General features: G+C 46.7%; 1 protein-coding gene across 8 annotated transcripts in view; it reads right to left on the reverse strand.

Annotated features, from left to right (window-relative positions):
- prdm15 (PR domain containing 15) overlaps positions 1 to 23195 on the reverse strand; it is a 77021-nt gene that overhangs the window by 17056 nt on the left and 36770 nt on the right. For 4 of the 8 annotated variants that reach the window (XM_078233012.1, XM_078233014.1, XM_078233010.1 and 1 more), the window contains 7 exons: positions 20545 to 20663; positions 18133 to 18227; positions 15325 to 15421; positions 10366 to 10533; positions 7433 to 7521; positions 3389 to 3520; positions 2350 to 2484 (listed from right to left, as the gene is read on the reverse strand). In XM_078233012.1, the coding sequence (XP_078089138.1) occupies positions 2350 to 2484; positions 3389 to 3520; positions 7433 to 7521; positions 10366 to 10533; positions 15325 to 15421; positions 18133 to 18227; positions 20545 to 20663 (835 nt within the window). The remainder of the gene's footprint in view (positions 1 to 2349; positions 2485 to 3388; positions 3521 to 7432; positions 7522 to 10365; positions 10534 to 15324; positions 15422 to 18132; positions 18228 to 20544; positions 20664 to 23195) is intronic. The other 4 variants (XM_078233009.1, XM_078233015.1, XM_078233011.1 and 1 more) reach the window with 1 other exon arrangement.

A 23195-nucleotide genomic window follows, 5' to 3' on the forward strand; every position in this document is an offset into this window, starting at 1 on the left:
TAGGGGACAGAGACAGGGACAGAAACAGGTCCCAATTAAATTAAGGAAAGGGAGAGTTAAAATTGTGCTTGCGAGTTGGTGCTTGAGTGTAGACTCGGGAATCCAGGGGAACAGAATCTCGGGAGTCAAGATTGAAACCTTGCAAGGCGGGTCATTGTTGAAGCTGTCCGACTTGGACTAACCTTTGGAGAGAATTCCAAGGCAAGGGGCGGGATTTTCTGGAACCACGCGACATATTTCTCGGCGACGGGAAGGACGCGCCATTGGCTGGATCTTCTGGTCCCACTGCTGTCAATGGGATTTCCCACTGAATCCATGCCCCGCTGCCGGGAAATCCGTGGTGAGGATGCATCATCAGTGGGAACGGAAGATCCCGCCGGTGTGAACAGCCAGAAGGTCTCACCCAAGATTTTCGAAGGTGAAGATTGACACCCTTGTGTGAGAAACAAAATTTCAGTGAGATTAGTTGACTCACAGGGTGAAATCTTGTCAAAAATTGGGTGAGTGTTGGTTCTGGCTTTAAAAAAAGGGAGTGTTTCCCGCCAATGGCGCCGGTGTGTTTTTGGGGCCAAATTTTAGGCCTCATTAGCGATAATTTTTATGCCCATGAGTTTCCCGCCGCTCCAGCAGTGCATTCCCTCTGATTCACCCACCCTGCAAAGACTTAACTGCCACGAGCACTGGGACCCTCCATATGAACGGCTCCCCAGCATTTGTTCCACTACGACTGCAGGGGACGGCAGACAAGAAGGTAGCACCGTGCTTTCTGGAGGGGGCCCTAACCAGGATGCTGGATGGAATGGAGCAGAGACGGGACACACTCTACCCCCGCTCCAGGAGACGGCCTTCCAGCGCGGGCATCACCCCCCCGTCTAGGATGCAGTGGCAGCCCTGGTCATTGCAAGCGCAGCCCAGAAGAGGACGGGGCAGCAGTGTCGGAAGAAGATGAATGATTTTCTTCTCTCAGCCAGGGTAAGTGATCCACCCCCAACCTCCCACTGGACCCCTCGCACTCCCAACCTTTTCTCTCACCCAGCCACCTTGGCCTTTGCCAACACCAGGCACCAGGTTCCTCCCTCCCGCAGTCACCATGTTCCCCCAGTAGCTGCTCTGCTCCTCTCACTCCAAATCCCACTCAAGCCCCACGCCTGCCTCACCTCACTACCATCTTAAATGTCAACACTCCTACCTACACTCTTCCTCTCTGTGTCATTGCGGGACAAACTCAACCACAACAAGCGTGAGTGGGCGCAGCCAGCTGGCATCATGCCCGAGTTGAGAACCCTCACACATTTTGAGGAGCGAGCCCTCGAGTTGGCCAGAGAGGAGGAAGAGCGTGCTGCACTGCTGGTGAAGTAGAGGCAGCAGAGAAACGTGAGAATTCTCATCACGTATGCTGTCATTCCTCATGTCTCAAATGAGTAATCAATGTTCCCTCTGTATCCCCTATAATGCACTAATGCCACATCCATTCTCTAGCAGGCCGGCCAGGGGGTGAATCCATGGACTCTATCTTGGTAGCATCTGCCAGTTATTTTGTAGCATGGTGTATCTGACCACAGCTCGCTTATTAATTCACATGTATCTCATACTCACCCTGAATGTCAGAGAATAAAATAGTTATTGGACATTGCTTTGATTTTCTGACCTTTTATAGCAAGGTTTATTATTCTTCTCTCAAAACTCACAGAATATTGCAGCTTTCCTCACTGAGAAAATGTCTTAAATCTCAAACTGTTATTGATTGCGAACCGGATCCTGCCAACAACTTGGGAGTTTGGCCAAGGATCCTAACAGATACATGAAAACAAATTCTTTGCACCTTCAACATGGTAAAACATATCACAAGGTGCTTCAAGCCGTGCTGGTTAGGTGCATTGGCCACGGTAAATTCATAGAATCCCCACAGTACAGAAGGAGGCCAAAGATGTGCAGGTTAGCTGTGCTAAATTGCCCCTTAGTGCCAGGGGGACTAGCTAGGGTAAATGCATGAGGTTACGGGGATTGTGGTTGGTGCAGACTCAATGGCCTCCTTCTGCACCTGAGCGATTCTATGATTTTATGAAACTCTCCCTCAGTGTTACCCGAACAGGCACTGGAGTGTTGCGACTAGGGGATTTTCATCGTAACTTCACTGCAGTGTTAATGTAAGCCTACTTGTGACACGAATAAAAAATAAAATACAAATAAAATAATGTTCACGAAAGGGATTATCAAATAACATTTCACAGCGAGGCACGCAAGGAGATTAACAGGACAGGCGACCAAATGTTCAGTCAGAAAGGCATGTTTAAAGGGGCATCTCAAATATCCTTCAATGAGGATTCTCAATATCAGAGAAAGGCATACCTGGCATTTCTTGCAGCTGTATTTATGTGGGATGGGTTCGCTTACTCCATCTGACATTTCCTCCGTTTCCTCCACCATGATCCCAAGTTTGCTGATGAATTGCTCCCGTTGCTGCTCATTCATCAGTGGAATGTCCTGTACACAAGACAAAAGGGGACGTTACACGAGGAGCTTATCCTCTGGTAAGTTGGAGGGCCACTCTGGGTACTGTGTGATTCCGCACTTCTGGATCAACCCACATGCCTGGTTTTGATCCTGCTCAAAAAAGCACCTTATCTCGTAGCTATGACTGCGGAAGGATGCAGCCATACTGGTTTCCTGGCACAGTTGCCAAGCGTTTGTGTCTCCATCAAGAGGTGACAGGCAGACAGAACCGGGTACTCTGGTAGCACTTGGTGATACCTTTGTAAAAGCAAGACCTTGCTTCTGATACAAATCTATATTTAAGTGGAAGTGGCCTAGTGGTATGGTCGCTGGACTTGTAATCCAGAGGCCCAGGACAATGCTCCGGGGACCCGGGTTCGAATCCCACCACGGCAGATGGTGAAATTCGAATTCAATAAAAACTAAACCTGGAATTAAAAGCCTAATCATGACAATGAAATCATTGTCGATTATCGTAAAAGCCAATCTGGTTCCTTTAGGGAAGGAAATCTGCCATCCTTATTAGGTCTTGCCTACATGTAACTCCAGATCCACCACAATGTGGTTGACTCTTAAATTCCTCTGAAATGGCCTAGCAAGCCAATCGGTTCAAGGGCAAATAGGATTGGGCAATAAATGCTGGCCCAGTCAGCAACTCCCACATCCCGTGAATTAATTTAAAAACAAAAATCAATATTTATTGGTCTGCACAATAAACGGCGAAAGGTATCCAATTGGAAAATCAATTAATTAATTTACCAAGAAATCCAACCAACAACAGGAAACAGACACACAGGCATTGGCCTGAAGATGCTCGCTGTTTCCAATGTTAACCGCAATTTTTGGATTAACATATTGTAGTACCTCTTAGTTCTAGTCTTTTAAAAGTACATACCTTAAAATGGACGTGAGTGTGATCTCTCAGGACATCTACACGGTAGAATTTGCGCCCGCAGATCTCACAGGTGTACTTCTTGTCCCCATGTGTCAGCAAGTGTTTATTCATGTTGCTTCGACAAGAGAATACCTGCCAACAAAATGTAAAACAGAACGCAGGTCATCAAATATGAATAGGCATCACGGGGGATAAGTGCTTTCTTCCAAACTTCAAAATCATTTTCTGCCCATAAACTAAATGGGAAATTCGTCTTGTAAGTCTTACCTGATTGATGTGCAGGTTAGGTGGATTGGCCATGCTACATTGCCCCTTAGTGTCAGGGAGGCTAATACGTGGGGTTATGGGAATAGGAACTGGGTGGGATTGTTGACGGTGCAGACTCGATGGGCTGAATAGCCTCTTTCTCATAGAATCCGTACAGTGCAGAAGGACCCATTCAACCCATTGAGCCTGCACCGTCAGCAATCCCACCCAGGCCCTATCCCTATAACCCCACGTATTTACCCTGCTAATTCCCCTGACATTAAGGGGCAATTTAGCATGGCCAATCCACCTAACATGCACATCTTTGGGGGAGGAAACCGGAGCACCCAGAGGAAACCAATACAGACACGGGGAGAATGTGCAAACTCCACACAGTCACCCAAGGCCGGAATTGAACCTGGGTCCCTGGTGCTGTGAGACAGTAGTGCTAGCCACTGTGCTGCTCCACTTTCTGCACTGTAAGGTCCTATGATTCTATAATTGTCACACACGAAATCGATAACAACTTATATTTATCGAGTATCTTTAACATAATAAAACATTCCATAGCGCTTTACGGGAACATTATAAAATAAAATATGACACCAAGCCACCGGAGGAGATCAGAGGACAGATGACCAAAAGCTTGGTCAAAGAGATAGGAAATGTCTTCAAGGTGAAAAGTGAAGTAGAAAGGCAAAGAGATTTAGTGGGGGAATTTTAGGTTTAGGGACTTTGGCAGATGAAGGCACAGCCACCACTGGTGGGGCAACTAAAATTGGAAATGCTCAAGAGGCCGGAATTAGAGGAATGCAGACACCTCAGAAAACATCGCAATTCTACAACTCATTTGCTTCATCCTGGACCACAATGTCTTCACCTTCAACAACCAGTTCTTCATCCAGACACATGGAACAGCCATGGGGACCAAATTCAAAACTCAGTATGCCAACATCTTCATGCAGAGGTTCAGACAAGAACTCTTTACCACACAGGACCTTCAGCCGACACTATACCCTAGATACATTGATGACATTTTCTTCCTTTGGACTCATGGTGAACAATCACTGAAACAACGATATGATGACATCAACAAGTTCTATCCCACCATCAGACTCACCATGGACTATTCTCCAGAATCGGTTGCATTCTTGGACACACGCATTTCCATCAAGGATGGTCACCTCAGCACTTCACTGTACTGCAAGCCAACAGATAACCTCACGATGCTCCACTTCTCCAGCTTCCACCCTAAACGCGTTAAATAAGCCATCCCCTACGAATACACAGGATCTGCTCAGTTGAGGAGGATCGCAACAGACACCTACAGTCGCTGAAAGACATCCTCGTAAGAACAGGATATGGCGCTCAACTCATCAATCGACAGTTCCGACACGCCACAGTGGAACACCGCACCGACCTCCTCAGAAGACAAATAAGGGACAAGGCGGACAGGTTTCCTTTCGTCGTCCAGTACTTCCCCAGAGCGGAGAAACTACGACATCTTCTCCGGAGCCTTCAACATGTCATAGATGAAGATAAACATCTCGTCAAGGCCATCCCCACACCCCCACTGCTTGCCTTCAAACAACTGCGCAACCTCAAACAGACCATTGTACGCAGCAAACTACCAAGCCTTCAGGAGAACAGTGACCACGATACCACACAACCCTGCCACAGCAACCTCTGCAAGACGTGCCGGATCATCGACACGGATGCCATAATCTCACGTGAGAACACCATCTACCAGGTACACGGTACATACTCTTGTGACTCGGCCAACATTGTCTACCTGATACACTGCAGGAAGGGATGTCTCGAGGCATGGTACATTGGGGAGACCATGCAGACGCTACAACAACGGATGAATGAACACCGCTCAACAATCACCAGGCAAGAGTGTTCCCTTCCTGTCGGGGAACACTTCAGCAGTCAAGGGCATTCAGCCTCTGATCTTCGGGTAAGCGTTCTCCAAGGCGGCCTTCACGACACACGACAACGCAGAATCACTGAGCAGAAACTGATAGCCAAGTTCCGCACACATGAGGACGGCCTCAACCGGGATCTTGGGTTCATGTCACACTATCTGTAACCCCCACGACTTGCCTGGGCTTGCAAAATCTCACTAACTGTACTGGCTGGAGATAATTCACACCTCTTTAACCTGTGCTTAACCCTCTCTCCACTCACATTGTCTGCAACTGTAAAGACTTGATTACCTGTTAAGACTCGCATTCCAACCATTATCTTGTAATTGAGTTTGTGTCTTTATATGCCCTGTTTGTGAAACAAATCCTGCACTCACCTGATGAAGGAGCAGCGTTCCAAAAGCTCGTGCTACCAAATAAACCTGTTGGATTTTAACCTGGTGTTGTGAGACTACTTACTGTCTCAGAAGGTTGTAGGATATTACAGAGCTAAGTAGGGGCAAGGCCATTAAGGGATTTGAAAGCAAGGATGAGAATTTAAAAATCAAGGCATTGCTTAACTGGGAGTAATTCTAGGTCTGCAAACACAGGAGTGATGGGTGAACAGGATTTTGTGCAAGATAGGACTTGGGCAGCAGGAGACGTCTGATGTTTACAGAGGATAGATAGTGGGAGGTTGGTCAGGAGTGTGTTAGAATGATCAAGTCTGGAGGTAACAAAGGCATGGATATGGGTTTCAGGGGCAGCAGAGTTGAAGCAGGGACGCAGTCAGGTGCTGTTGTGGATCTTGACGACTGCAGATAGGTAGCTGAAAGCTCACCTTGGGGTCAAATATAACATCAAGGTGCAAACAGTCTGGTTGCGCTCAGGCAGTTGCCACGGAGAGGGATCAAGTTTCCAGTGAGGGAACAGAATTTGAGGCAGTGTCAGTGTGACACTAACACCACAGCCACAGGGAAAGGCAAGTTTGATCGGGAAGAACTTCCTACTGAATGGAGGCAATCTTAACAAAAAAATTCAAAGTGCCGAACGAGTGTGAAAACTGGAGAGAATCCCATCCATTTTTTGGGCGAGCTCCCAGATGTAATCGTACAACACTTAGAGAAAAGCATGAGGCAAAACGTGATTTTCGCCAGCAGGAGGAATGGGCAGAACCTATTCACGCCAGGAAGCCGGCTGCTGAGCTTTAGGGGCGCCATTGCGCAGGCACCCCAATCTCCCAGTGCACTGTGAACTGTGTGTACACAGTGCACTGGGAGATCTGTCAGTCCCGATCGACCGGTGTAACGAGCCATAAAGATCGCCCGCAAATGATTTCCCTCCCTCACCCGTTTACCTGCCTTTCCAAATGTCTCTGTTGTGCCAAATACTAAAGACAGGGGCGGGGGCCATTCTCCCAGCCCGCTGCACTGCTCTAGCAGTGCAGCGGGCCGGAAGACAGAGCGGAGGCCATTTAGCGGGCTTCCCGCTGGGTGCAACAGCTTCCACACATCTCCGGGTCCCGGATTTCCGGCAGCGTCAGCTCCGCACCGATTTCTATCGCGGAGCTGCTTCAAATATATAAATCTTCCATTTTAATCTCATTGGTGGGCCTGGGACTGAAGTCTCCGGGCTCGCTAGCCCCTCTCTAGGGATGGGCAATAAACGCTGGCCCAGCCAGCGACGCACATGCCCCACGAATGAATGAATGCTCTCGGTCTCATTCACACTGTAATTCTGAGGGAGAGTAAAATGTTAGAACACAGGTTTTAAGAGTTTATTGGGTGGGTCAGTGATGGAGAACGGATAGTTGAGCGGCGAGAATGACGCAACAACATCCAGATAAAACTGTTTGGAAGAACAAAAGAAATCAATCCAACATTGTCCGTACCTTTCCACACACGGGACACCCTGATGGTTCCTTTTTGTACTTCACCATTCCATTGGTCTCACTTTCATCTTTTTTTGCACGTTTGCCACCTATTCAAAAAAAATTGGAAAGGTTAATTTGAAAATAAAAGTGCCTTTCCACCCGACATGTCCAACGTAGCAATGAAATCTGAGTGGTTAGGACAACACCAACACAATGATAACCATCCAGTGTGCAGTGAACTGAAGTGTACAATGGTGATGGGAGGGGTAAATTATTCCCACTAGTCTGTCAATCAGTAGCATGTAAATTTAGGGTTAATACCAAATCCTAAAAATTAATCAGGTGCCAAGCGCCCCTTTTTACTAGGGCCAGGGTATGCACTATGGACAGAGGCTTGCCTGAATTTTGCAGCTCTAACAAAAGGAATAACTTAAGCAGAATGACAGTGTGAATGAGACCTAGAGCATTCATTCATTCATGGGGCATATGCGTTGCTGGCTGGGCCAGCATTTATTGCCCATCCCTAGTCACCCTTGAACTGAGTGGCTTGCTAGGTCATTTCAGAGGGCATTTAAGAGTCAACCACATTGCTGTGGCTCTGGGGTCACATGTAGGCCAGACCAGGGTAAGGACGGCAGATTTCCTTCCCTAAAGAACATCAGTGAACCAGATGGGTTTTTCTGACAATCAGGAATGGTTTCATGGTCATCAGTAGATTCTTAATTCCAGATATTTTGTTTTATTGAATTCAAATTCCACCATCTGCCGTGGTGGGATTCAAACCCCGATCCCCAGAACATTAGCCGGGTTTCTGGATTAATAGTCTAGCAATAATACCAGTAGGCCATCGTCTCCCATAGTGTCAAATAGCTCATGGAGAAACTGGCTACAATTCTCCTAATTCCCCAACCCGCTTTCCAATCAAGCTTCAGATACACATGGCATTTTAAAAAAAACTTTATGATCATATCAATGATGCACAACGGTTGATGTAAGAAACAGGTTTGATGGGGTCAACGCAGGTAACCTATTTGTCAGGGAATCCAGACTGAAGGGACATACAAGATAGAGCTAGGATGTTCAGGAGTAAAATCAGGAGGCACTTTCTCCATACAAAACATCGGGGAAACTTGGAATGTTTTCCTGTGGATGGTGGAAAAAATGGAGTTTTCAAGAACAAAATGACAGATGTTTGTTGGTTTAGAGCATCAAGGTGTAGGGGTAGGAACAGACCATTTTTTATATTCATTCATGGGACATGGGCATCACTGGCTGGCCAGCATTTATTGCCCATCCTTGGATGCCCGAGGGCAGTTGAGGGTCAACCACATTACTGTGGCTCTGGAGTCACATATAGGCCAGACCAGGTAAGGACGGCAGATTTCCTTCCCTAAAGGACATTAGTGAACCAGATGGGTTTTTCCGACAATCGACAATGGTTTCATGGTCATCAGTAGATTCTTAATTGTTTGTTTTTATTGAATTCGAATTCCACCATCTGCCATGGCGGCATTCAAACCCAGGTCCCCAGAACATCAGCGGAGTTTCTGGATTAATAGTCCAGCGATGATACCAGTAGGCCATCGCCCCTTTGTCCATTCAGCCCTTTGAACCTGCTCTGTGATTCAATGAGACTATGGTTGATCTGATTGTGGTCTCAACTCCACTTTTGTGTCTGGCCCCCATAACCTTTGATTCCCATGTCTATCAAAAAGCTATCTAACTCAGCCTTGAGTATATTCAATGATCCAAACTCCACTGCTCTCTGCGAAAGAGAATGCTGTTAGACTAAAAACCTACTGAGAGAAAATAAATTCTCTTCATCTCCATCTTGGGAGACCTCTTATTTTTAAATGTGTGGCCTGGTTCTAGTCTCCCTCACAAAGGGAAGCGTCCTCTTGGTATCCACACTCAGTTCCTCCCAGAATCTAATATGTTTCAATAAGATCACTTCTCATTCTTCTAAACTCCAGTGAGTATAGGTCCGACCTGCTCAATCATTCTTTGCAAGATAAGCTCTTCATTCCAGGCAGGAATATAGGACAAAGAAAGGTTTAATGAATTTGAAAAGCAGATCAGCCATGATCCACTGTATTATATACAGCAGCCTCGAGGGGTTGAATCATCTACCCCATGCCGACACTATAGTTAAGAAAGCCCACCAACGCCTCTACTTTCTCAGAAGACTAAAGAAATTTGGCATGTCCGCCACAGCTCTCACCAACTTTTACAGAAACACCATAGAAAACATCCTTTCTAGTTGTATCTTGTAGTTTGTGATGGCTCCTGCTCTGTCCAAGACCACAAGAAACTACAAAGAGTCGTGAACAAAGCCCTGTCCATCACACAAACCAGCTTCCCATCCACTGACTCTGACTACACCTCCTGCTGCCTCGGAAAAGCAGCCAATATAATTAAGAATTCCACGCACCCCGGGCATTCTCTCTTCCACCTTATTCCGTTGGGAAAAAGATACCAAGGTCTGAGGTCAGGTACCAACTTCTTCCCTGCTGCCATCAGACTTTTGAATGGACATACCTTATATTAAGTTGATCTTTCTCTACACCCTAGCTATGACTGTAACACTACATTCTGCACTCTCTCATTTCCTTCTCTATGAACAGTATGCCGTTGTCTGGATAGCGCACAAGAAATAATACTTTTCACTGTATGTTAATACATGTGACAATGATAAATCAAATCAAATCAGCTCCCGGGCCTGGGTTTGACTCCTGTACATTCCCACGCTAAGTAAAGAGGATGTTCAGATTTGACCTACTTATTAAAACCGCAAAAGAAAGCAACCAATGTTTCTACAACATGCACGATTGTTAGTGCTAGCACCAGCAGGAGGTCTGGAGTGGTGTACAAGTGCACACTCTTGCCACAGATCAACACAACTGCCCTGGCCACAGAAAAGCAGCAGGGACCATCCACATGCCACTGTGTACCTTCCGTGTGACGCCTCTGGTGGTCCAACATGACGTCCTTCCGGTAGAACATCTTTCCGCAGGTTTCACAGGAGAACTTCTTGTCCCCGTGTTTCTTCTTGTGTTTCGAGAGGTTACTGTTGGTTGAGAAGAACCTGAAGCACATGTCACACTGGAATGTTTTGTCGTCTGAATAAATGAAAGCACACAAAAATACACGAGGAAATAAATAAATTGGCGGCAAGACAGACTGCAATACAGGCAAGGATGTTCACGATCTGGAGTCAAACAATCCAAAAGGAGGACAATTGGCCCATTGTGTCTGTGCTGGCTCTTTGAAAGAGATGTCCCAATTACCTCTCTCTTTCTGCATAGTTCTGTCATTTTCTCCCCTTCCAGTATCTATCCAACTCCTTGTTTCACAGTCATTATTAAATCCGCTTCCACCACCCTTCTAAAGTTTAAGTTTATTTATTATTGTCACAAGCAATACAGTTACTGTGAAAATCCCCTCATCGCCACACTCTGGCACCTGTTTGGGTACACTGAGGGAGAATTTAGCATAGCCAATGCACCCAACCAGCACGTCTTTTGGACTGTGAGAGGAAACCAGAGCACCCGGGAAGACACGGGGAGAACATGCAGACTCCACACGGACAGTGACCCAAGCCGGGAATCGAACCCGACAGAGGATTCGAGTTTAGACAGTGCATTAGAGATCATAAAAACCAACCATGTGAAAAAAAAACTCACTTCCTTCCAATTGCTTTGCCAATTATCTTAAAGCTGTTTTTTTTTGATTACTGAGTTAAAGTAAATATCAAAAGATCCAGACAGATGAGGGGAGGGTTTTTCAATTACAGAGCGCGTTATAAAGATCTGGAACGCGCTCCCTGAAGGGGTATCAGAAACAGATTCAATCGTCAAGTTCAAAAGGGAAATGGATAAATACTTGAATATGAAGAATTCTTCTGACAGATCCCATAATTATGAATAAGAAAGGGGGAGCCTCGGATGTTATAAGAGATGTTACAATGGGACATTTCGATGAGGATGATGATGGGTTGCATTGGCTGATCCCAGTCAGTGTAATACTGGAAGGACCCTCATTGAATCCCAGAACTCCTGCCTGGAATGTGAATCTCAGGGGGAGCGCAAGAAAAAAAAAAGTTAAAATGTTATCAACATTCCAGCTGCTTGTTGGGAGGGGACAGGATCAGATTAGCAGTGATGCTCTTGTCAATTGTTTAGCTGGTGTACACTCACTGTTAAAGCTTCATAATAATGTCCATTTGATCAAGATGTTAGAGAACAGCCTGCACAAATCCAACACACACAACAAGAACAATGATCAAGATGGCATGCAATTATAGAGCAGATACATCACAGGATGCCATTTGGCCTGTTATGTCCCTGCTGGCCCCCCATAAGAGCAATTCCCCTTCCTTTTACCCATAGTCCTGTTACTTTTTTCCATTCAGATGATGATCGAATTCTCTTTTGATTGAATCTGCCTCCACCACACTCTCAGGCACTGTATTCCAAATCCTAACCGCGTGCTGCGTAAGAAAGTGTTCCCTCAGTCGCAGTTGCTTCTTTCGCGTCCTTCAAGTCACTTCTTGCCTCTGCGTTGGTTTGCAAATACTATCCATCATGAGTAACATGAAGCCTCAGCAAGCTGGACACCCCCTGGTGACAGATTGCATACACCACCTGCTGGCCTCTCCAGTGCCAGTCCAGCAATGAGTGGCACGGTGGCACAGTGTTTAGCACTGCTGCTTCACAGCACCAGAGACCTAGGTTCAATTCCCGGTTTGGGTCACTGTCTGTGTGGAGTTTGCATGTTCTCCCCGTGTCTGCGTGGGTTTCCTCCAGGTGCTCCTCCAGGTGTTTCCTCCAGGTGCTCCTCCCACAGTGCGAAAGACATGCTGGTTCGGTGCATTGGTCATGCTAAATTCTCTCTCAGTGTACCCAAACAGGCGCCGGAGTGTGGCGACTAGGGGATTTTCACAGCAACTTGTGCAGTGTTAATGTAAGCCTACTTTGTAACATTAATAAGTAAACTTAACTTAAAACTCTACAATGCCACTAAACGGCGGGAGAAATAGCAAAAGCACTCGTGGTAATTTACCAAAATTCGCTGGACTCTGGGGTGGTTCCCGCAGATTGGAAAACAGCAAATGTGACGCCACTGTTTAAAAAAGGAGGTAGACAAAAGGCAGGTAACTATAGGCCGGTTAGCTTAACTTCTGTAGTAGGGAAAATGCTTGAATCGATCACCAAGGAAGAAACAGTGAGACATCTGGATATAAATTGTCCCATTGGGAAGACGCAGCATGGATTCATGAAGGGAAGGTCATGTTTGACTAATTTGGTGGAATTCTTTGAGAACATTACTTGTGCAGTGGACAATGGGGAACCTGTGGATGTGGTGTATCTGGATTTCCAGAAGGCATTTGACAAGGTGCCACACCAAAGACTGCTACATAAGATAAAGGTGCACGGTGTAGCATAGATAGAGGATTGGTTAACTAACAGAAAGCAAAGAGTGGTGTGCCTCAGGGATCAGCGTTGGGACCACAATTGTTTACGATTTACATAGATGATTTGGAGTTGGGGACCAAGGGCCTGATTTTACCATATTGAGTCTAAGTGCCGAATCTGGGCGTCAAATAGATCCGCGCCTGGAATCCTCTTTCCAGCGCGCCCATACGCGTTTTGCCAGCTCCGGGCCAATCCGCGCTGTGGGCGGGGCTTAGCGCTGGCGGACCGATCGGAGCTCTGAACTGCGCATGCGCAGTTCGAAAAGAATCTGACAGAGTGTGCCCGGGCGCGAAAGAAAAAAAAAGCAGAAAGCGGAGAGAGCGACTCTCTGACAATCATCCTCTGGTAGGTTGGGGGGTGGGGGGGGGGTCTGCTGCCAGCCTGCGGCCAATCCCTCCTCCCGGAGTGGACGTGCGGCCATGCCATCCCACAAAACCTTCAGGATGAAGCGATTCCTCGCTAAGAAGATGAAGCAGAACCGGCCGATTCCACAGTGGATCCGCATGAAAATCGGCTACAAGATCAATACAAGTCCAAGTGGAGACACTGGAGAAGGACCAAGCTGGGCCTGTAAATGGATACACCATCACTGGTGCGCTACCAGCCACAGATTACTCTTCCCTGCAGGGGCAAGAGAGCGGGAGAGATGACTGCGGCTGGTATTGTACCAGTGATGGTGTATCCCTTTACAGGCCCAGCTTGGTCCTTCTCCAGTGTCTCCTCTTGGACTTGTATTGATCTTGTAGCCGGTTTTCATGCGGATCCACTGTGGAATCGGCCGGTTCTGCTTCATCTTCTTAGCGAGGAATCGCTTCATCCTGAAGGTTTTGTGGGATGGCATGGCCGCAAGTCCACTCCGGGAGGAGGGATGTGTTCCTCCGGTGGGGAGGAGGGATCGGCCGCAGACTGGTTGCGGACCCCCCCCCCGACCAGAGGATGATCTGGGTCCCCCCCCCCCCCCCCCCAACCAGAGGATGACCTGGGTCAGAGAGCCATTGGAGGCTCTGACCCCGCTCTTCGGAGGCTGCAGCGACGACTTCAGACTTTTATTTTGCAGGTTGCTAAAAGCGCAGATGCGGAACGGGCCAGAAGACGGTAAAGTGGGATTTGGCGGTAGAGTTGGGTGCGCGGTTCATTAAGTTGAATTAAATGCATGCAAATGCATTTAAATCGTCGGGCCGCCCGATTCGGGCACGGGTCTGAATCAGGTGTCGGTAAAGCCGCGATCTGCTCAGAATCGGGTGCAGATCGCGGTATAGGCCCGATGCCCAACTTTATCGTGATTTCGCGCCCGTTTTGGTAAAATCGGGCCCCAAGTGTAGTGTGTCAAAATTCGCAGATGACACTAAGATGGGTGGCAGAACAAAGTGTGCAGAGGACGCTGAAAGTCTGCAAAGGGATATAGATAGTCTAAGTGAGTGGGCGAGGGTCTGGCAGATGGAGTACAATGTTGGTAAATGTGAGGTCATCCATTTTGGTAGGAATAACAGCAAAATGGACTATTATTTAAATGGTACAAAATTGCAGCATGCTGCTGTGCAGAGGGACCTGGGTGTCCTTGTGCAGGAATCTCAAGGAATTGGTTTGCAGGTGCAGCAGGTGATTAAGAAGGCAAATGGAATTATGTCCTTCATTGCTAGAGGGATGGAGTTTAAAAACAGGGAGGTTATGTTGCAGCTGTATAAGGTGCTGGTGAGGCCACACTTGGAGTACTGTGTACAGTTTTGGTCTCCTTACTTGAGAAAGGATATACTGGCACTGGAGGGGGTGCAGTGGAGATTCACGAGGTTGATTCCGGAGGTGAGAGGGTTGGCTTATGAGGAGAGACTGAGTAGACTGGGGCTATACTCATTGGAATTCAGAAGAATGAGGGGAGATCTTATCGAAACATATAAGGTTATGAAGGGAATAGATTAGATAGAAGCAGGGAAGTTGTTCCCACTGGCAGGTGAAACTAGAACTAGGGGGCATAGCCTCAAAATAAGAGGAAGCAGATTTAGGACTGAGTTGAGGAGGAACTTCTTCACACAAAGGGTTGTGAATCTGTGGAATTCCCTGCCCGGTGAAGCAGTTGAGGCTACCTCATTGAATGTTTTTAAGGCAAGGATGGATAAATGTTTGAACAGTAAAGGAATTAAGGGTTATGGTGAGCGGGCGGGTAAGTGGAGCTGAGTCCACAAAACGATCAGCCATGATCTTATTGAATGGCGGAGCAGGGTAGAGGGGCCAGACGGCCTACTCCTGCTCCTAGTTCTTATGTTCTTATGTAAACAACCGAACCCACTCAATTACTTTTTTGATATTGCTAAATCTTTGGGGTACACCACGTGGGGACAGAGAGGGATAAACACTGGTCAAAGCTTACGTGTAATTGATGTACCCAAACAACAATGCCTTCCTAACAAGGCCATCCACTTCCTCTAATAACAAATTTACCTCTTTTACCTGTTCGGCAGTTGTGAAACTCCAGGGCAGTCCTGATCCGGAAAGCTTTTAGGCAGGTGTTACACTGGAATAGGTAGCTATCGTCCACCTGGGGAAAAAATAGCAGCCACAATATCATAACTGATACACATGTAACTGGTCCACAATGACTGGTATATTGTTTGCTAACTAGCACACCTAATAATTAGCACAGTAAAGTTGCATACAGTATAACTGGTGGATTAGTTTGGTATACATAATAACAGTAGGAAGTCTCACAACACCAGGTTAAAGTCCAGCAGGTTTATTTGGAATCACGAGCTTTCAGAGCGCTGCTCCTTCATCAGATTCCAAATAAACCTGTTAGACTTTAACCTGGTGTTGAGACTTCTTATTGTGCCCACCCCAGTCCAACGCTGACTTCTTATTGTGCCCACCCCAGTCCAACGCTGGCATCTCCACACTATGTAATAACAATAAGATGTGTGGTATAACTGGAATACAGTGCAATATTTGTATATAATAAACTGGTTATCTAAATATCAATTGCAATATATAGGATATAATAGAGATTCGATGCTGTGACTGTTTTAACAGCGGGTATGGTATCTGGATAAAACAATAGGCTAGATTTCAAAATGGAGTGTCTAGATAGTATTGCCTGTTGGAACGCTGACCTTACAGTTCCAAAATGTGTCAGTGGGAGGCACTGGCATTGTGGTATTGTTGCTGGACAATTAATCCAGAAACACAGGGTAATGCTCTGGGGACCTGGGTTCGATTCCAATCACAGCAAATGGTAAAATGTGAATTCAATTTTTTTAAAATCTGAAATTATTATTGTTGATTGTTGTTAGAAACCCATCTAATTTTATCACAGAATCCCTGCAGTACAGGAGGAGGCCATTTGGCCCACTGAATCTGCACCGACAACAATCCCACCCAGGTCTAACCCCTGTAACCCCATGTATTTACCCTGCTAATCCCCCTGACATTAAGGGGCAATTTAACATGGCCAATCCATCTAACCAGCACATCTTTGGACTGTGAGAGGAAACCGGAGCACCTGGAGGAAACCCACGCAGACACGGGGAGAGCATGCAAACACCAAACAGTCAGTCACCCGAGGCCTGGCATTCTGCGGCGGCACTCTAACCACTGCTAACCACTGTGCCGCCCATTTTAGGGAAGAAAATCTGACTTACTTACACGTGACTCCAGACTCACAGCAATATTGTTGACTTTTAAATGGCTCGCAAGCTACACAGTTGTGTCCAACCATTACGAAAAATGGATTAAACCAGACGGACCACCCGGCATCAACTTCAGCACCAGAAACGGCAACGGAAAACCCAGCCCTGTCGACCCTGCCAAGTCCTCCTTTGGGCTGGGAGACACGACTCTGGGGATGATTGCCTGACAATAGTCATATTAATGGAATCATAGCTTACAATGTTCCAGACACCACCATTCCTGGGTATGTCCTGTCCCACCGGGAGGACAGATCCACCAGAGGGGGCAGCAGTGTTGGGAGGGAGTTGCCTGGGGAGTCGCCAACATCGACTCCAGATCCCATGAGTGTCGATCTCTATCTATGCTGCCACCGTGTTTCCCATGCAGGAGAAGGTAGGGAACACAATATCAAAGGAAAGCTCTACTTTAGAATCATAGAGTCATACAGCACAAACAGAGGCCATTCAGCCCATCCTTTGTAAGAGCTGTCAGATTTGTTTCTTAAATCCAATTGTTCACGGTATGCATTTTAGAAAAATTCAGGATGTATGAAGCTGGATTTTATATTTGGGTTGATGGTAGTTGAACATTGATGGGTAGCGTGGCAACAGATAGCATCAAAGATAGATGGGATGGGTAGGTGACCCCTATCTCCTCTATTTCTGCCCCTATTTCCTTCAACACATGCTTAGCCAAATTCTCAACCTCCCCTGTGCTGTTCTACAGAGATGCCAAGCAGGTGGTTCCTCCAAGCTCATCTCTAAACCTCAACCATGATATCCAATCATACATCGCACCATCTACGACTCAAAATCAGCCCCCTCAGGATCTCAGATCTTTGGAACTCCATCCTCCGTGTCGTCTGTGACTCCTTCGGTAACACTCTCGCCTCTAAGCCCAAAGGTTCAAGTTCTACTCCAAAGATATGAGCAGAAAAAGTATAGGCTGCCACTCCAGTGCAGAGGAGCACTGTGCTGTCGGAGGTCCCATCTTTTGGATGAGATATCAAACCACCTGACTCACTCCAGTGGATGTCCCACTGCCCTGGTCAATTTTTACTCTTCAAGCAACAGCACTACAACAGCTAGTCAGGCCACGATCACATTGCTCTTTGTTGATGGGAGCTTGTTATATGCAAACTGACTCCCACGTTTTCCTACATTACATCAGTGACTACACTTCCAAAGTACTTTAACAGCCAGGGAGCATTTTCAGGTGTCCTGAGGTTGTGAAAGGCACTTTATAATTGCAGGTCTGTCTGTCTCCCTCAGCCTTCCATTCGTTACACAATCCAAAGACTTTTAAGATCTACCCAAACTACTTCTTAATTTGCCTCATCTTCGCCCTTACTTTTCACAACGCTGTGATGATCTTCGATCAAGCTTTTACAATCAGAAACTAAAGGCTCCTTCCTGGTAGGTATCTATGAGGTCCGCATTATTTCCCCTCCTCATGTTGCATGACACAGAGAAGAGGAAAGGGATGTTACGTTCCTACCCAAGCCAACTAACTAACTAGTAAAATTTGCTTACTTTCTTGTGGGAAACTCAATTATGGGGCAACTTGTATCAGTGATTCAGTTCTCACCTCGTTCCTGCTGTGCTTGTAGGAGACGTGTTGTTTCAGACTTTCCTTCCGGCTGAACTCTTTCTCGCATTCATCACACTTGTAAAGCTTATCACCTGTTGGCAGAGGAGAATCAAATGAACAGATCCTGATCCTGTTATCAAAGGAGCCAACCCAGCATGGGTCAGCTGGCCTCAGCAATAGTATAGGGAAGCTCGATGGGTCTTTACCCTTTAGTGACTTGACAGGATAAGTCGATATCTGTTGGTGATGGTACATAAAGAGTGCCGTGGGTCACTGTGCAATAATGATTCTAGGTAGAACTCTATGATGAAGACTGTAAGAGGAATTTTACTCTGCATCTAACTCTTGCTAAAGATGCTCTTAAAATGGTAATATGGAAAGAACATTGTTCCATATTTCATAGGATCCCTACAGTGCAGAGGAGGCCATTCGGCCCATCGACTCTGCACCGACTCTCTGACGGAGTATCTTACCCAGGCCCTCTCCCCTGCAACCCCACACATTTTCCATGGCTAATCCATCTAACCTACACATCTTGGGAAACGAAGGATCAATTTAGCATGGACAATCCACCTAACCTGCACATCTTTGACTGCAGGACGAAACCGGAGCACTCAGAGGAAACCCACGCAGACACGGGGAGAATGTGCAAACTCCATACAGATAGTGACCCGAGGTCAGAATTGAACCCAGGTCTCTGGAGCTGTGAGGCAGCAGTACTAACCATTGGCAGCCCCTTATATCTAACCCAGACAATAGTTGGGAGAGCTTTACTGTTCCTGACCTGAAGACATGAGAAGGTTGTGAAGTTTGGTCTCTCTGTATTCAACCCATGTTGTAGCTCGCCTGGGAATTCTTTATGAACCATTGTGCAGCGACCTTTGCTCTGTGTCTAACTATGCTAATGAAAGACTTATGCATGCTGAAAGTGGCAGTGTAGAGGGGGATTGACCAGGTATTGACACTGCTGTCTGCTATCCAGTGGCTGCTGTTGAAAAGTCCACTTGTGGATGAGGTGAAGAGCAGACTCCTCCTCATTCAATGTCCAGACCCGTGGTGCAAAAACCACAACACCATGGCACCCGAGAACAAGCAAGTGTCCTGATGCCATACCCCAACAGAGGGCATCACCGCCAGAGTAAAAGGGCAGAAGTTTTGCTTTTGATATAACACCTGAGGGGGGGGGAAGAACATTTTGTGCATTTGTATAAAGCATTTCCAGATTGGCGGGACACTGTATTTACACTTACGGTAAAATATCCACCTGACAGCAGTCATTTTATTGCCTCAAGCATTACTTGAGAAAGGATATACTGGCACTGGAGGGGGTGCAAAGGAGATTCCGGAGGTGAGAGGGTTGGCTTATGAGGAGAGACTGAGTAGACTGGGGCTATACTCATTGGAATTCAGAAGAATGAGGGGAGATCTTCATAGAAATCATAGAAACACTACAGTACAGAAAGAGGCCATTCGGCCCATCGAGTCTGCACCGACCACAATCCCACCCAGGCCCTACCCCCATATCCCTACATATTTTACCCACTAATCCCTCTAACCTACGCATCTCAGGACACTAAGGGGCAATTTTAGCATGGCCAATCAACCTAACCCGCACATCTTTGGACTGTGGGAGGAAACTGGAGCATCCGGAGGAAACCCACGCAGACACGAGGAGAATGTGCAAACTCCACACAGACAGTGACCCAAGCCGGGAACCGAACCCAGGTCCCTGGAGCTGTGAAGTAGCAGTGCTAACCGCTGTGCTACCATGCCGCCCTATCTTATAGAAACATATAAGATTATGAAGGGAATAGATTAGATAGAAGCAGGGAAGTTGTTTCCACTGGCGGGTGAAACTAGAACTAGGGGGCATAGCCTCAAAATAAGGGGAAGCAGATTTAGGACTGTGTTGAGGAGGAACTTCTTCACACAAAGGGTTGTGAATCTGTGGAATTCCCTGCCCAGTGAAGCAGTTGAGGCTCCCTCATTGAATGTTTTTAAGGCAAGGATGGATAAATTTTTGAACAGTAAAGAAATTAAGGGTTGTGAGCGGGCGGGTAAGTGGAGCTGACTCCACGAAAGGATCAGCCACGATCTTATTGAATGGCGGAGCAGGCTCAAGGGGCCAGATAGCCTACTCCTGTTCCTCGTTCTTATGTTCTTATGATGCCATACCCCAACAGAGGGCATCACCGCCAGAGTAAATGGGCAGAAGTTTTGCTTTTGATGCAACAACTGAGGCGGGAAGAACATTTTGTGTATTTGGTGCATTTGTATAAAGCATTTCCAGATTAGCGGGACACTGTATTTACACTTATGGAAAATATCCACCTGACAGCAGTCATTTTATTGCCTCAAGCATTTGTTTCTTGTTAATAACAGGGCTTGATGTTAAGACGGTGGCGTTACCATGGGAACGAATGTGTCTCTTCAGGTTGCTGCTGTTGTTGAAGAACTTGTTGCAGAGGTGACATTGGTAGACTCGCTGATCACCCAGACCCCTCAAAATCTTCCTGCGTGTTTCAGGCCTGTGGGATGGTACAAGAATACACACAGTAATCCCAACGACACTGCACTAAATCACAAGACAGATCTAGATTAAGGAATGCTACTGGTCTTCTCCCATAGAACCACATGGAATTTACAGCACGGAAACAACTCCAACTAACCCCTGTCCAACTATGCCTTCCAAACCTGTGACATCTACCACCGAGAAGGGCACCAGATTCATTGGAACACACCCCTCCCACCTGCAAAAGGTCCCCTCTGAGCCCCACACCATCCTGATTTGAAACTATATCGCCCTTTCTTCACTGTCGCTGGGTCAAATTCCTGGAACCTCCCTCTGAACTGTGGGCCCAAGGGAGTGGTTCAACACCACCTTCTCAAAGGCCATAGAATTCCTACAGTATAGAAGGAGGCCATTCAGCCCATCAAATTTGCATTGAATCTCTGAAAGTGCATCTTATCCAGGCCAGCACTCACCCCCACCCAACGCCACCCCCCCTCCCCCCACGCTCTAACCCACAACCTCTCCCATTCACCATGGCTAATCCACCTACCCTAATCCACCTTAGAATCCTTAACAGTGCAGAAAGAGCCAATTCGGCACATGGCGTCTGCACTGACTCTCTTAAAGAGAATCCCACTCAGGCTCTCCCCTCCGCCCTATCCCCATGCAATTGCCACGGTTAATCCACCTGACCTGCACATCTACGGAGTGTGGGAGGAAACCGGAGCGCTCGGAGGAAACCCACACAGATAGACGGAGAACGTACAAACTCGACCACGAAAGTCACCCGAGGCCGGAATTGAACCCGGGCCCCTGACATTGTGAGGCAGCAGTGCTAACCACTGTGCCATCGTGCCGCTCCAAATTAGGGATGATTAGGGAAAACGATACAAAAGTCTGAGGTCACATACCAACCAACTCAAGGACAGCTCCTTCCCTGCTGCCATCAGACTTCTGAATGGACCTACCTTGTATTAAGTTGATCTTTCTCTACACCCTAGCTATGACTGTAACACTACATTCTGCACTCTCTCATTTCCTTCTCTATGTACAGAATGCTTTGTCTGTATAGCGCACAAGAAACAATACTTTTCACTGTATACTAATACATGTGACAATAATAAATCAAATCAAATCAATAGCTAGTCTAGCCATGGATGCCCAATTTCCTTGAAAGAATAAAAAAATGTTGGTGCTTATAGGACGAGAATTTGCAAGGGAGTAGAATAGACAGTATTACAGTTGATAAGGAGGATGTGCAGGATATTCTGGAGGGTCTGAAAATAGATAAATCCCCTGGTCCGGATGGGATTTATCCAAGGATTCTCTGGGAGGCAAGAGAAGTGATTGCAGAGCCTCTGGCTCTGATCTTCAGGTCGTCGTTGGCCTCTGGTATAGTACCAGAAGATTGGAGGTTAGCGAATGTTGTCCCATTGTTTAAGAAGGGGAACAGAGACTTCCCCGGGAATTATAGACCGGTGAGTCTCACTTCTGTTGTCGGCAAGATGTTGGAAAAAATTATAAGGGATAGGATTTATAGTTATTTGGAGAGTAATGAATTGATAGGTGATAGTCAGCATGGTTTTGTGGCAGGTAGGTCGTGCCTTACTAACCTTATTGAGTTTTTTGAGAAAGTGACCAAGGAGGTGGATGGGGGCAAGGCAGTGGACGTGGTATATATGGATTTTAGTAAGGCGTTTGATAAGGTTCACCATGGTAGGCTTCTGCAGAAAATGCAGATGTATGGGATTGGGGGTGATCTAGGAAATTGGATCAGGAATTGGCTAGCGGATAGGAAACAGAGGGTGGTGGTTGATAGTAAATATTCATCATGGAGTGCGGTTACAAGTGGTGTACCTCAGGGATCTGTTTTGGGGCCACTGCTGTTTGTAATATTTATTAATGATCTGGATGAGGGTATAGTTGGGTGGATTAGCAAATTTGCTGATGACACCAAAGTCGGTGGTGTGGTAGACAGTGAGGAAGGGTGTCGTAGTTTGCAGGAAGACTTAGACAGGTTGCAAAGTTGGGCCGAGAGGTGGCGGATGGAGTTTAATGCGGAGAAGTGTGAGGTAATTCACTTTGGTAGGAATAACAGATGTGTTGAGTATAGGGCTAACGGGAGGACTTTGAATAGTGTGGAGGAGCAGAGGGATCTAGGTGTATGTGTGCATAGATCCCTGAAAGTTGGGAATCAAGTAGATAAGGTTGTTAAGAAGGCATATGGTGTCTTGGCGTTTATTGGTAGGGGGATTGAATTTAGGAGTCGTAGCGTTATGTTGCAACTGTACACAACTCTGGTGCGGCCGCACTTGGAGTACTGTGTGCAGTTCTGGTCCCCACATTACAGGAAGGATGTGGAGGCTTTGGAGAGGGTGCAGAGGAGGTTTACCAGGATGTTGCCTGGTATGGAGGGGAGATCCTATGAGGAGAGGCTGAGGGATTTGGGATTGTTTTCGCTGGAAAGGCGGCGGCTGAGAGGGGATCTTATTGAAACATATAAGATGATTAGAGGTTTAGATAGGGTGGATAGTGATAGCTTTTTTCC

This window comes from Mustelus asterias, chromosome 17 (genome assembly GCF_964213995.1).
Source record: "Mustelus asterias chromosome 17, sMusAst1.hap1.1, whole genome shotgun sequence".
Classification (NCBI taxonomy): Eukaryota; Metazoa; Chordata; class Chondrichthyes; order Carcharhiniformes; family Triakidae; genus Mustelus; species Mustelus asterias.